A 15249-nucleotide genomic window follows, 5' to 3' on the forward strand; every position below is an offset into this window, starting at 1 on the left:
TGTGCACTTCAGCCATCTTCTATGCTGTGGTCTGCTGGAGAGGGGGCAGTACGGACAGGGACAGGAAGAGACTCAATAAACTGATCAGGAGAGCGAGCTCTGTCCTGGACTGTCCTCTGGACTCCATAGAGGAAGTGGGTGAGAGGAGGATGTTAATGAAGCTGACATCCATCATGGACAACACCTCTCACGCCCCTTACAATGACACCGTGGGGGGTCCCTGAGCTCATCTCGCTTGCCAGCAGCGGACTGTTACACTGTAAGTCTCGAGAGGTTCTGCAGGTCTTTCATCCCTCCGCTGTGCAGACTCTACAACACCGTGATCATTTGTAGTTTCTGCTTTTCAAATACGAGCGCATACCAGCTTACCACAAGCTTGACCATAAGTTTTTTGTATATCTAACTTTTATTATTTCACGTAAATGCTGCTGTGAGACACAGGAATTTCACCCGCTCGGTGATTTAAAAAATCAACGTACATACAACAACATAATGTGATTAGCTAGTTCTCTCAGTGCTTAATGTCATCCTAACTTCACCGCACTCTGGGTATCTTACCACCAGTCCACCACTCCTCTTTCCCCTTATAGTGCCAATCTGCAAACAGATTGCTGCAATTAATGCGTCGACTAGTTAGATTAGCAACGTTAAAACCAACTAGTTCGACCAACTGCCACATCTGATAGTTCCACACAAACTGTGCCTCGGAGTCGGCCTATTTTTGACGGAAGCCTCGTCAAGCACGCAGCATAGAGAATTCTGTCATTTTTTCGCTTAAACACCCTGTGCACCCTCTCGATGGTCGTCACAGAGCCTGGGCGTGGAATCACCTCATGATGAAGATCATGATGGACGAATTCAAAAGCAAGTACGGCTAAAAGGGGTGTCCCTGTGGCGTTGTGGTCTTAGTCAACTACATGTACCTCTGGTTCATTGTGGATGTTGCATGTTACCCTACCCTGCTCTCTTATTCTATCCTCTGGTGTCAAATAAGACAAAAATGTCCCACAGCTGCAATATGTTGCATCTCTAAAAATGTTCAACAGATGCCAGCGAGATACACCCACAAGTGGCTAAAAAATCCCACAGTTTGACCACAAAATCCAGAATCATCGTGGTATCTAAGGGATTAAAAACTCAATGTAACCATCAATCAATGTAAAATGATAATGATGGTATCCAGAAGAAAATGCTTTCTGATAGAGGGGCAGATGTGCTTCTCTCTCTCTGACACCACCACAAGCAAAAACATCTGGGCTGCTGATGAGTTTGTAAAGAAAAGAAAGGGAAGACAACGGCGCAGACAAAAAAAATAAGAAAGAAACACCAGGGAGCGTGACACACTCCACACACACACACACACCCACACACACACAACACACACACACACACACACACACACACAACACACACACACACACACACACACACTGCTGGGTTGATGATATCAGCTGCACGCTGGCAGCTCCGTCCATCAGTGGGAATACGCTATCATGATGTCATCACTGACACAGAGACCCTAATGCACACTGGGAGAGAAGGAGTGAGCAGTGTATGTAAGAAAACAGAGGGTGTGAACGTGTGTGAAACGAAGAGAATAAAAGAGAGTGATGAGGAAAGAAAGTGTTCTCACATACATGGCGTTACAGTGTGTGTGCTTACTGTGCAGGCGTGTGCAGCTGAGGTGATGTCATGGGTGAGCAGGCGATGTTTGGGTCAAACACACCCACATGTATGTGGAGTGAGTGGGTGTGGACGAGCAGATGGCCTTTATTTTAGCGAGGAATTCGTCAACATCACTTCCCTGACATGAAAAATAGGTTTAGAGTTTCCCTACAGGGAAGGGAAACGTGTGCAAGCCCATAGGTGTTCATGTCGCGCGTCTCCCCCAGGGGCATTTGATGCAATATCAAGTCCTCAAAGTGCAATCTGAAAGTGAGTCCAGATGCTGCAGAGTCCCACGCGGCCCAGTATAAATTCTACTTGTAGCTGAAGTCACTAGAGTCCTGGAATTATCTGAATAATTCACCGAACAGAGCGCTGCGCTCGAGGAGGTTTGCTGTCTACCGAAGCCATCTATTGAGCTGCGGGTTACATTTCACTTGTTTCAAAGGTTAAAACTCATCTGATTCTCTTTATCTCCATATCTCCTCCTCAGGGACTGGAACTCGTGTAATGAGGGAAATCAATGAGGGATAACATCTTCTCCTGGGGGATTCATCATAATTGTAATCAAGGGAGTATTCTTAGTGATTGCATGCATTATATTACCAAAATTAATGTCAATGAACATTTAATTAAACTCTGAAACAGAGGTAGGAGACAACTTTCTCTAGGATGCAACTAAACTATTGGTAATCAAACGCTGCATAGCAAACCAGACGTCCAAAGCAATACAATACAAATGTTTTTTTAGACTAAAATAAGTCCATAAAATGACAGAAACTGGTAACCAATGTTGATCAGTGTTTCCCAAAGCCCAAAGTGACGTCCTTAATGTCTTGTTTTGTCCAGAACTCAAAGATATTCAGTTTACTATTATAGAGGACTAAAGAAATGGGAAAATATTCACATTTGGGAAGCTAAAATCACAGGATTTGGACATTTTCTCCTAAAATAATGACTCAAAATGAATCAATTATTAATTTAATTATTCAACTAATTGTTGCAGCTCTACTCTGTAAAAGAAGGTATAGCTCACAAAAGCTCCTAGGGATTGAATTAAAAAGCTACAATATAAGTAAGAATGCTCCTTCAAGCCACGATGAGTAGGAATATGAGAAAAAGGGACATGTAGAATTGGGAAAATAATTTACATACATGTTGTAAAGTTAATGGCAGTGGGGTCCTTTAATAGTAGTATTTATTAATAAGAACAGAATAAAAGTTAAAAAGGTGGAAAAGTTAAGCCATTCCAAACACAAAGAAATGCATCTGAGACCATTTCAGAGTGGATTTTAACCCAAGGCCTGAATTACCACCTGCCAAAAGACAAACGCTGGTGAGCTTTTAAAGATGGCTGTTAAATTGGACCACTCAAGCAGTCACTCGAGCAGAAAACTAGCATTTGGAGGTCCTAATCCATTACAGATCTCTTGTCGACTGCTAAAACGGTGAACTATACGAAGAAACGTCCCCTGTGGCAGCCAAACAAAAAGGTTAGTTTCCTGCCCTGTGTTTTCCCACCACATGCTTCTCAGAACGCAATGAACTTTAAAGGCTGCAATGGCCATTTTGTTGACTAATTCATTCAGTCAATCTCCTCAGGATCTCGCGGTGTTTTCCCATGCTTTCTTTGTCGTAAAGGTTATGTTTTATGGTATAAGCCTGGCATGAGAGGCTAGAGCTTTTCAATGTGATAAAGGTCAGCGACTCAGAGTTCATCCGGGCTGGATAAGAGGGGAACAGAGAATAGTAAAATAAATATCAGGTCAGTCTCACATGCATTAACACACATGCAGGCTCAGCACAGCCTTAGTTCATTTCTGACACAGAAAGACCAAAGTCTTATTCAGATAGCAAACACTTAATTCTCTCTCATAAACAAACAAAGTTACTTTGAATGAAAGAAGACATCACATGACTAATCTACTCCCTGCATACTTCTAATCTCACTAAGTTTCTGCTTTCTACTGCAGGACTTTCCTGCAATAGCCCCAGACCTGATAAGTAACACAATACAAAGCCAACACAAACACGCCTCGATAAAACCAAGTCAACAAAGGAAGTTGGCCTTAGTGTTCTTTAAAGAGCAACTCAGGGAGAGAATGTGGAGAATTGTTGTGTAACAAGGAAGCACAGCGATGTGTGTGTGTGTGTGTCCCAGTGCCATATCAGTGTGTCCCACCTGCTTCCTCGTCCTCGTCCATGCCGATGGGCCCAGCCTGAGGCGTCTCTCCATTCTTCAGACAGTTGTGGATGTAGGTGGCCTTCCAGCGGGCATACTTCCTGTGCTGGATGTTCTGGTAAAAGGTCGAATAAGCAGGTAGAGAGAGACATAAAAGGGGTCATTAGCTGTGCTGTAAGGTGGTTTGCAAGGAGAAGGGGTAATAAAATGTAGGTGATAGTTGGTAAGTGGTAAGGGACGGGGTAACATGTAGGGTTGAGGCTCGTAATAAGCAGGAATTTACTAATTGGTCGTGATTTAGAAGTGGGTATGTACGGGAAATTTTAAAGAGGAAAAGAGACAAGGGCAGCAGATTTATACGGACATGAAGCCGATAAGAATGAATGCAGAAATTCCTGTTTCCACCAGATAACTTCAATGTTGTCAGCAGCATCTCAGAAACAATGTTTCTGAGAGTTCTCATTTCTGAGGAAAGGATGTGTCTGATTTGCCTCAAATGCCTGGCTAAAGGTAGTCATTTCCAATCACAGAAATAACACTGTAACACCATGAAAACGGTGACTCAATAAGAGTGTGAACCAAGACCAGGGCCAGGGGTAATTATTTATTTCATTTTCAACCTTACACCTAGACATTTGGTCTCTGAAGCTGTGCATACATTGTATGATTTTGCAAAAATGATGTTAGTCAATAGTCTGTTATGTAAAGCCAAAGCCTGCTATTTATGCACTCATACCGTATGTATAGAATAGATAATATAATGGTTTGCCTGTCTGTGGACTGTTCTGGCTATTGCCAATTACCAATAATGTTTAGTTTGAAAGCTCCAAGGCAGGTAGAAGTTTGTTTTCTAGGAACTGCTAAAAAGGCAAAAACGTGTAGTCTAGACAGTCTAGCTTTAACGTTCCAGATGATGGTCAGCTGGTTGCCAAGGTGGCTGATAGAGTATCTTTTTTAGCCCCATGCAGGTTTCCGATATGTGGCCTTTCCTTGGGTTGTCGTCAACCTCCTGTAAAGAGCCATGAGTCAAGCCGAACATAAATACCTATTCTCAGTGGTGTGAACAGACGATAAACTATCCTGGAGCGTATAGTCTGACACTGTCCCTGTCAGGGCTCACTGACTCATGGCAGAGAGTGATAATCACAGTTGTAGACAGAGAGACAGACGGTCAACGCCACCTTTGTCTGCAGCTGTGACAGCCTAGGTGATAGAACAATGCAGATATGGCTTTCTGCTGAAACACAGTGTTGATAACATGCAACTGCGGACCTCTGCAAGGCTTTCACAAAGGCAGGGTTAAGAGTTCATTTTAGTAGTTATACAAGACTCTGAACTACCAAAAGGACCTAGACTCTTACTAGAACTTGAAGGAAAGACCTCATTAAGCCCATGTTTACACCTGTTACCTGTATATGTAGAGTAGATTTGAATCAGAATCAGAAATATAATAAGAGCCTAAGTATGTAATCACCCAGGCTTGGCTGAAGACTACTTTCAGACAAAGAGAGGTAGTTTCTTGTCTATCACGAGTCTGAAGCTTGCAGACATGTTTAGCGCTGACCACATAATTTACATACTCAGCTTTGATTGGGCAGTTTTTTTTTTTCACGCTGCCACAACTAAGTAGTTTGTCTACCGTGATTTGTCATCAAGGTTTCAGTGGTTTCGAACCACCTTTTCTGAAGAAACCAGGTTTCTCAGATCTGTCTTCTTTGAAGTGACTCAATGTGACAAGCCTGCCTTTAGTCAAGATTTTTGTTTCTCTTGCTCTCTATTATTGTTTGCATTCTTTGAGGATGGTTGTACAGCAGTTTAGAGTCACTATAGCCACGTTTCCACACAAGGGACTAGGAACCTTTGAAGGAACCCTTTTCCACCACAATTAAGGTCCAGGGACATGATTCTACCCCTCAAAAAAGTCCTACTCGGGGGAGGGGGGTAGTAACTTCCAAAAATACAGGAACTTTGGGGTGGGGCTTGCAGCGCTAAACATTTACAGTACATTTACACAATACATACAGCATTTTATTTATGTTGACACATCAATGTGGAAAATGTCTGCAAGTGGGCTCAACAGGGGAGATCTCAAAAGAACCACCAAAAACCAAGTGTGGTACAGGACATTTGTCAATGGCCTATTGATGTAGTCAAGTACACAAACATGGGGTTACAGAAGACAGCATTCAGCAGAGGGACTGACAATGAAGCTCAAGCATTGCTGTTGTATAGTCGCGCGCAAAAATAGCGTGTAAAAATAGGCATCAGCAGAGTAATTTTCTTAATGTTCGCAGGTCTTTAGACTTGGATGGACAACAACGAAAAGTATTTCCAAGGACTAAAAGTTCCGTAATTTGGATGCGCGGCTTATGATTGTTAATTTTCACATTTACTAATAAAATATATTTGAAAATCTGAGTATGAGGCCAGTATTGATGATACCAGGATTAGCAAGATAATAACTCCTGTAAGGAAATCCCCCTCCAAAGGGAGCTACACAGGAAATGTTTTGCTCAAAGACACTTCAGTAGGTTGAATTCTGCCCAAAATGGGGGGCTTGAACCTGGTTTCTACTCCTCTCACTCACTACAGTCCAGAAAGAAAGCTGTCACTGAGAATAAGGGTTCCTGATGGACGACAGTGTTACACAACACCATGCCAACTCACCTGATCACTGACTCCACTCAGCTCGGCCGGGAAGCTGCTGAAAACCTCTTTTTACTGCCTGAAACTCAATCACTCCTGACTGTCTGTCTGCAGAGCACTCACCACCGGCCGCTCTGAGGACTCATTGTCTGATGGCGGGTGCATGTGTGTGTGTCCATCAGGCCTCACTCAGTGCACCAGCTAACTGTATGGACGCAAGTGTCCTGTTGATGTTTTAATGGCTTCTGGGTGACTTGGACACAATGTAGAGAAAGACCTGCTGTGTGTCACACATTCATATGGAGAAGAACAACCTCCAAAAAGACACATTACCTGCTGCTGACCACCCCTTTAGATATTCTGACCAATCTACTCCTAACAGTAACTCTACAGTAACTCTTTATTGGAGCTCTATGATATATACCAGTGAAATATTCAAACACTTGTTGTTTGGTTATTGCTTCACATTTCCATAAAATATAAATATGTTTGTGCATCATTTCAGACACATTTCCCCCCTATATTTTGCATATTTGGGATCTTTGGAAACTTTTGGATCTCCACTAGAATTTAAAATAAATTTGTATGAGTTTGAACAAAGTTTGACTGGACTTTGTAGTGACTGTCTCACCAGAGGTTAGTGGGAGTTCGGAGGATAATTGCACATGTATTTACATAGAATAAAATTTTCCTCTATGACCCTGTGATGGTAACAGTATGGAAGGGAATTTGATGTTGGTGTACTTTATTTATTTACACTTTACAGTGTGTACAGTGTGTACAGCCTATTTTTAATCAGTCTGGTTTAAATTGAAAGGTTTAAGACGTTTCGTTCGAAGGCACAGATACCGTAGGGAGCTGCTATCACAACCACCGGAGGGTATTATATTTTGGCTGGTCACTCACAGACAAACCTGATTGTGTTTTGGGGATTTACTTGAGTGGGAAATTCAAACTGGCTTCAGGGATTTTCTGGGAGGAAGTGCCTTCTTCATTGTTTTTTGTTTGCACTTGAACTTTAGTTTTGTTTTATTATTTCACTTATTATGCTCTGTGCTTGAGCCATGAATATTGACTCACAAACATGATGAAAATATTGTTAATGCCAACCTAACAGCTAACTGGTCATACCGTTACAATACATAACTGTTATTCAGTATCTGACAGGATACAGGATGGATGTTTTGTTGCTCTTCAGGGGATCCTTTGAGCTGACTTTTCCGGACGACATACAGTGATCAGGTTTTTGTTGAAAATCAGAGATTGCAAAGATCCAACTTGTAACGGTCTTTATCTTACCTCCTCTGACAACTCCCCGAACACAGACAAGACATCCAGCAGCAGACTGGATGAGTAGAAAGACTTGATCATGTTCCTGGAGAAAAGGGAAGAGGCAGAGGAGTAGGACGGATCGAAAGAGAGATACGAGATGTGAAAAATTGAGGTAATAAGGTAGAAAGTAGAAGTGAGAGAGGGAGAAAAAAACATGCAAAACTATTAGTTCAGTGTTTCATTGAGGTATGATGCATATGTCAGAACTGTGAGTTAAACATGCAGGAGAAAAGTGATGACTTCTCTGATCAAGCTCTGGCCTTTCCTTCCCCCTACTTTAAAAACAAAATCCAGATTTCTGGTGAAATACCAAATTGGCAAAGTGCATAGAAACTGTTGCAGTGTAGTTCTACTGCATAAAGAAGTGTGCTTTTGCCGAGCTTGTGTCAACTTTCTGCTTCCCTGTTTCCTGTACTTAGATATGCTAGTACGAGCTAGGCTCCACTGTGTTGAAAGGTTGAAAAGTTGTAAAGATGCTACTAGGGTACCTACCAACAAATATAGTCAAATGAAGTTAGGTAATGTTGGCAAAAGGCTAGCTAACGAACAAGCTAATGATTTCAGTAATATTAGATTAGCTGGCTAGTTAGCTAGCATTTTGCTAACATTAGCTAACTTAAATCTCTCTCTCTCTCTCCATATATACAGTTTTTACAGGTATCACAGTATCTAGCTAGCAAACAATTGCTGTAATTAGACAAGCCTAGCATATATATGGACAGGTTCTGACTCAGGCTTGCTCAATTGTTATTGGTTCACAGAGCAAAAAGGGTCAATTACATTTCAGTGTCAGACATGGTTAAAAAAAAAAAAGAAAGCCTTTGATCATGACCACCATATTCAGTACATTTGGAATAATCATAAACCCAATAAGATCTAATACAATAAAAGCAATTTGCGTTGAAGCACAAAGCTCAACTGTGTGTACATAATGGACAATAAAACCAAAGTATGAATCTTATATGCCTGGCCAGAAGTGGCTTTATGCTCAGGGTGGGTGGTATGGGTAGATCCTCCCTTACAGTGTATTGTGATATAGTACATTCTCTTGAAATTGGACATGTAGATTCAGTTTGCAGACAAAATAACTACATGGGATTAGCACAAAAAAAGAAAGTTAGGCCCCAATGTGCAGTTAATGTTTAATACGAATGAGAAAACACAACCTTGCTTCACACAGTCAAAAAGCAAAACTCCTCCATCACAGCTGATTGAACTGTAGTGTTTCTAACTACATGAGCTACAAAAACTTTTGGATTGGTACTCTGTAAGCAGCTGGATCTAGTGCTCTCATCTGCATGACATCAAACAGCGGTCCAGAATAGATGTGACAGATGAGAAGAGAACTGCTGACTACACCCGATGACTTCAGGCTGCAGGAAGAAGTGTAAGCGCAACCAGCTCATTAGACATGGTGAGTTCAAATGAACATCACTGTTAAAATACTCTACTACTGGGCCGTATTACAAAAGTTTGAACCACATCTTTTTTTTTTTAGATTGTAACAGTTTCATAGTTGGTATATTCCATTTTGGGTTTTTTTTGTTTTTTTGCTAGGCCACGGTCATGCTGTCGTATATATACTGAAAGCTTTGACTACCATAGGCTTTTCTTTGTTTCTACAGTAGCCTGGTGCAGACAAACCAAACACTGGCTTTATATAGGGCTGTTTATCAGCCTCATGCCAGATAGATAGTTAAAGGCAACAGGGATGATTGAACTCTAGCTTTATAAGTTGGCCACTTGCCTTAGTTTTGACTTTACGTCCAGACTAGTTAGGTTCCGCCCCAAGTAATCGTGCTGCAACCAATTTGAGTAGCTGATTTAGTTACAAACTATCTAGTATTTACTAAGCCTTTAGTGTCGACTTCACACCATAACTTATACACAGCCGGTGCAATCCAGTCCTGGAAAATCGGGATGCTGCTGATGGGTACTCCGTATCACCAGATTAACTATTATGAGGATGGAAAAGGTTGGATCAATGCATCCCCATTAGAAAAGTTACCGCAGCAAATTAAATATTATTATTAAATCAAATACCAGTATCATATTGATTTATTTCCCAGTTCAACCCACTATAACAACAGCTGCATGCACAGATGTTAAGTAAGTGATACATTTGTTTAAATACAGGAGTTATAGTGTCTCTGGTTTCCTGGGTTTAAAGTAGACAAGCCACAGCCCAGATTTACCGGCACTCAGTTAGGGGTCATTTCCCATCATGACACACACACAGTAACACACACACACTCAGTTAATGTAAGAACGATGAATGGGTTCCTTGTAGCACAGCCTGTGAGCTACTGAGCAGTGGCCTCAACATGTTGGAGGAAGTTTCTAATTCCTCCAAAAGTTTCCCATAAACATTCACCTCAACATGTGTGTGCGTCATGAATGTGGACGTGTGTGTCAGTGCATGTTGTGCCTGTGTATCTGTACCTACACGTATGTTTGCCTGTTTCTATTTCTATTACTACCTGTGTTGTATTTTCTGTGTGTGCCCAGTGGTGACATAATACGCCGCCGAGTCCTGTTAGCTCAGACTGCTGCTTCTCGTAAAACTGCAGGCTGTTTGTGTTCCCTTTCAGAGGAACAGAAATATTACACAATCCCGCTGAATATACCTGCTGGAAACAGGGAGCTTCTGAGCGGGTATTTACACCGCAAACAAGTCCAGAGAACCTGACGCCTGCGTCCATTCATCCTCCACAACCTGCCACACGCTGCTCACACTTACTGACAGGGAGGGAAACTCGCTTTCCTGTTGTGGTTCCCTGTTTATCCCCAAAGAGTTTAATGTGTCACTTCAAGAGTTCATGAAGGAGGCAGTGTCTCTACTGTGCAGAGACTTCAAACATTACTCCAGCCCTAACTAACTCAAATCTCAAATCCTGGGCAGAAACTTTTTATTCATCTTGTGTTTAAGCTGCAGTGTTGAATTTGATGGTGGGCGATCTCAGCAAAAATAATATCACAATCTGTTGACAGACTTAAAATAGCCAATGAATCTCCCCACGTGCATCATTAAAGCACACTGCATTAAAGATACTACACAGGTTTTAAAATGGTGATTAGAACCTGACTTTAATTTGAAGTTGTAAAAAGAAGCCATGAGATAGAATTGAGCGTCGGGCTACGGGCGCATTATGGGCCAGCATCATGTTCAGATCACACAATGAAAATTTCATATAAATCAGATGATGATCACCACACAAGGCTTAATCTCTGTTTCCAGAAGGTTGCACTATAACTGACTGAATACTGGCATGCAGATGTGTTTAGGGCAGAACTCTTGTCAAACATGTGAAGTACAAACCAGACCGTGTATAGTGTGACGCACAGTCACCGATAGCACAACACGTGGTAACCAAATCGATCCGATCGAATTCCCTAGGAGGAGTTCATTAAAATAGGTGTGCAAATCGCCAAAAACGACGACCTAATTCAAAATGGCCGACTTCCTGTTGGGTTTAAGGTATGGGTCATGATACACGTGTGTACCGATTTTTCATACATATCAGGCCCAGGGGCTGAGTTTGGGGGGCGCAGTCGAGCCCATGTTCGAGACCCATCTGTACATTTCGGCCACCGTTGAATCTGGGCTGCGTTTCATCAGTTTTTGAAAATTTTGCAGCCTCTAAAAACCCAATCCTTTAGGCAGAAAAACAACAATTCCCATCAGGTTCAATAGGGCTTTGCAATAGGGAAAGAAAAAGTTATTCATTCCACCAGCATAGCCATCTGGTTATGTCACTCTATTCAGGAAAATACCCTTTAAAAAAACATCACATTCCAGATCATACATGGAAGGAAAGGGAGGAACTAGGGAGAGTGAAACCATTCCTTTCATTCAACGTGTCCAATTACTTACGTCTGGTTTCCTATAGGCCTGCGAAATATGATGTCAGATGTAATGAATTCTAATAGTGATTAGAAATCAGGTGCAGTCCTGCTCTAGTTTGAGGTATATCTACCATTTATAATGCAGGAAAGCAAACTCCTCTTTACCTCTCTCGCTTAAAGCTAAATTATTTGTGCCTACACATCGACAATAACATCTGGCAGATGGTTAAATTTTCATACAGTGATAGTGGGGCTTTCTACGCTCCCCCTTCCTCTTGGTTTCTGCCTTCTCCTCCTTGCCAGTTTCTGTAGAAAGGGAAGTGCTGATAATGGGGAAAATGATTACCAAAGGTTGAAACTTTTGTTTTGGTATTTCAAAAGCATAGAATTGTTCTTATCACATACCACACACACACACCAACGGGACATCAGGCACACTGCCTGAGATGTTTTCCTGACCTAAATCAACTTCGTGCATGAAGTCAGATTTTTGACTTCCATTGAAGGAAAAACATTTATTTAACTTGACCCATGAGATTAGAGTTCAACTGTCTGGGAAAATCTGGGAGATGGAAGTGGTCCAGACAACTGTGAGCATCAAAAATAGTCCATTAACATTAACAGTGGTCTGGGGAGTTATGTTTACATCATAAACATAACTTTGTACATGTTGGTGTGAACGTGTATATCAGCAGGTGTGTGTGATGACTCCGCTCCACTAGGTGTCCTGGTGTCTTCTTGTTTGAGGAAACAAGGAAACAAGGAGAGAATAGAGAAGAGGAGAGGAAACAAGGCGACAGAGGTGTTGGAACACTGAGCAGCTGGTGTGGAGGTGGAACACGAGCTGATAATGTCCACAGACAACAACGTCAAACCTCTGCTGGGTTCCTTACTTGTGGAATCGTCCTGCTCGGTCCTCGTTGTCAGCGTAGAGGAACATCTTTAAGGCGTAGTTTTCAATGTGGGCGTTACCAACGACCTCCTGACTGATGGAGTCATTGTCACCCAGCTCCTTCTTCATCTGGGAAACAGACGGACACACAATTACTCAAAACCAATTATTTAGACATTAATGCACTAGTAAGGATGAGTACAAAGCAAAACACTGTGGGGATTTCCTGGTAATTGGCTTAGGCTTTTATTGTGACAGGTCACACACACACCCATTAGGAATAAAGCTCTGTCCTACACAGCTTCATTCACATCGCTTTCATCAATTAACTTCAACACTAAGCAGCAGGGTAACTAAACAATTATAATCAGGGGTTGACAGCCGATCGTTAAAACTCATTAAAACCTGTATAAAAACACTTGAGTGAGTCAGTCTCTCTGGTGGAAGAGCTCCTTTGGAGGATGCAGAAAGAGTAAATGAGAGTAAGATTGAACATTGGTTGTATTTTGTTCTGTTACATAACAGCTGAAAACTGCATTAAACAATAAACCTTAAATGAAAGGCAGTTTGTTGAACAAATTAGAATTTGGAGTGAACAGTGAATAAAAGTGGGCTATCAATCACATACATCCCTTCATCAGGACGGTCACTACATTGATTCGATCACATTTGCAGTTATACTAAGAGCATCTCACCATTTCAAGACGACTCTAGTAGTTCAGTATTATAGTGTATTATAGGAGTACAGTAAAAATTTCAGTTGGCATTACATTTAGTGAAGGGTCCGTAATGACTTGATAAGGAATTGGAACACAACGCTTGACCGAGGACTGAATGACCAAGACCTGCGGTTTTGTGACCAGAGATGTACCGAGCCAATGGAGGTATCATATGGGGGGGACTTCGATACCACAGCACCAACCGCGATCGCTACTGCGGCGGCCGTATCCGGGATATTTTTGCCTAATTTTTATACAGTTTACATGTCGACGATCTGTACCCGTGCGAAGGTTACTTGTGGAGGAAGAACATCCACTCTGTGACTTCCAGTTCCAACAACAAGCAGATCGCTCACCTCATCTCAGGAGTTGTGGTCGAGAAAATAGTTCTGAACCTTCAGTATTTTCATTTGCCAAATTCAGAAGCTACAGCTGGTTTTTCAATGTGCCAGACACATATTCAATCAGAATTATATATCTTCTGCTGCTATGTGGGCATGAGATCAGACTGTTCGCATGTACTCAACACAGACTCATGATCAGAATCTGATCAGAATGGGTCAGACATCCCCTCCTGTGACCTCTGGAATATAATTATAAATCATACATGTATCTACTGATCAGCATTACTGATATCTGTTTAGAATCTTATAAAACTGTGCAGTCAGTGAGAATGTTGCTTACAAGAAAACAGACTTCTCAGTCAAAGCTGCCCTCGCTCCAGTGGGTGCCAACGATACGTGACTGTTCTTCCCTCTAACGATATAATAGGATATCTCTACGCAACCGAGGTTATATGACGTATGATATTGCTTGTTATCTTTCTCTCCTATCTAGCTAGACTAGATCTCATACCCTCCTCTACCTCACCAGCCCTCGGCTCTCGTATTCTCTTCTATCACTCTCTGTCCGGCTTCATCTGTATCCTCTCCTTCATCAGCTTCTCATAATACATCTATCTTCACGTTTGTCTCTGTAGATATACCTCACAAACAAAAGCAAGAACGAATCAGCTATTGATGTACCCTACCACTAGTGGTGGGACCGCTGACCATCCTGAAGTAGATGTCACTACACGTTCAGGCTTGGATCTAATCAATTCGTGTTGGTACTGTTGCGAGTAGTTCTCATGACGTACGATGTGTGTGACTGTTTCGGGTGAGTGTGATAGGTGTGTTGATGAGTATTTATATGTGTTTCGTTCTCGCCTATTATCTCTTCTGTGTTGATGTTGTGTGTGATGATTGTAGTCGTTATGTGTTTGTATGGGTAGCATGTTGGGTGTGTTGTGGGTGTCACACGTGCCACTGTCACCAGAATGTATACCCAGACTCGTTGGAGGACTCTGTAGAGATCTCAATGTCAAGTATGAACAACTGGTCACTAGGAAATTATAAATGATATTTTGTTGACCTCATTCAATAAATGGACAACTTTCACAAACCTACTGGACCTGTCTGTCATCTCTGGCTACATTCAGCTTCGATTGTTTCCATACTCAGGAAAATGATCTCCATAATCTACTTAGTCGACTGCATTTTAATAGTCCTGTAGCAAACGCCTGTGTTTCGTGTGTGAAGTCGTTAAACATCCAGCACAAGCATCACTCCTTGTGTTTAATGATGGCGAGGTTCTGATGAGTCATATATTGATGTTTGGTTACATCGTACGTCATTCGGACACTCCGCGTTAGCTCGCTTTTATGAAATTTTCCATTCCCCGTCTGGTAAAGCAGCTTTGAAGTGTCATACCGCATTATCCTACCAACATTTGAGTTTCAAACAAAATATACAACTACGTAGGCAATCTGAGTGAGGAGCTAAAATACAAACATTTTCAGGACAACATACAGTATTTCCAGTATGTTTGGTCTTTTAGGATTAGTGGTTAGGGTTGACAGTAATCAGTGGACAGAGCCCACAAAGTCCAATAGTATGGAGTCTTATGGAGAAAAGACCCTACTTCTG

General features: G+C 41.8%; 1 protein-coding gene across 3 annotated transcripts in view; it reads right to left on the minus strand.

Moving 5' to 3' along the window:
- Positions 1-15249, minus strand: part of vta1 (vesicle (multivesicular body) trafficking 1) — a gene marked incomplete at its 5' end in the record, with an annotated part of 43150 nt that overhangs the window by 23890 nt on the left and 4011 nt on the right. For all 3 annotated transcript variants that reach the window (XM_035678368.1, XM_035678366.1, XM_035678365.1), the window contains 3 exon segments: positions 3848-3962; positions 7793-7868; positions 12565-12692. In XM_035678368.1, coding sequence (XP_035534261.1) covers positions 3848-3962; positions 7793-7868; positions 12565-12692 — 319 coding nt within the window.

Source organism: Morone saxatilis, unplaced genomic scaffold (genome assembly GCF_004916995.1).
Source record: "Morone saxatilis isolate NCDOM2014 unplaced genomic scaffold, NCSU_SB_2.0 Contig7, whole genome shotgun sequence".
Classification (NCBI taxonomy): domain Eukaryota; kingdom Metazoa; phylum Chordata; class Actinopteri; family Moronidae; genus Morone; species Morone saxatilis.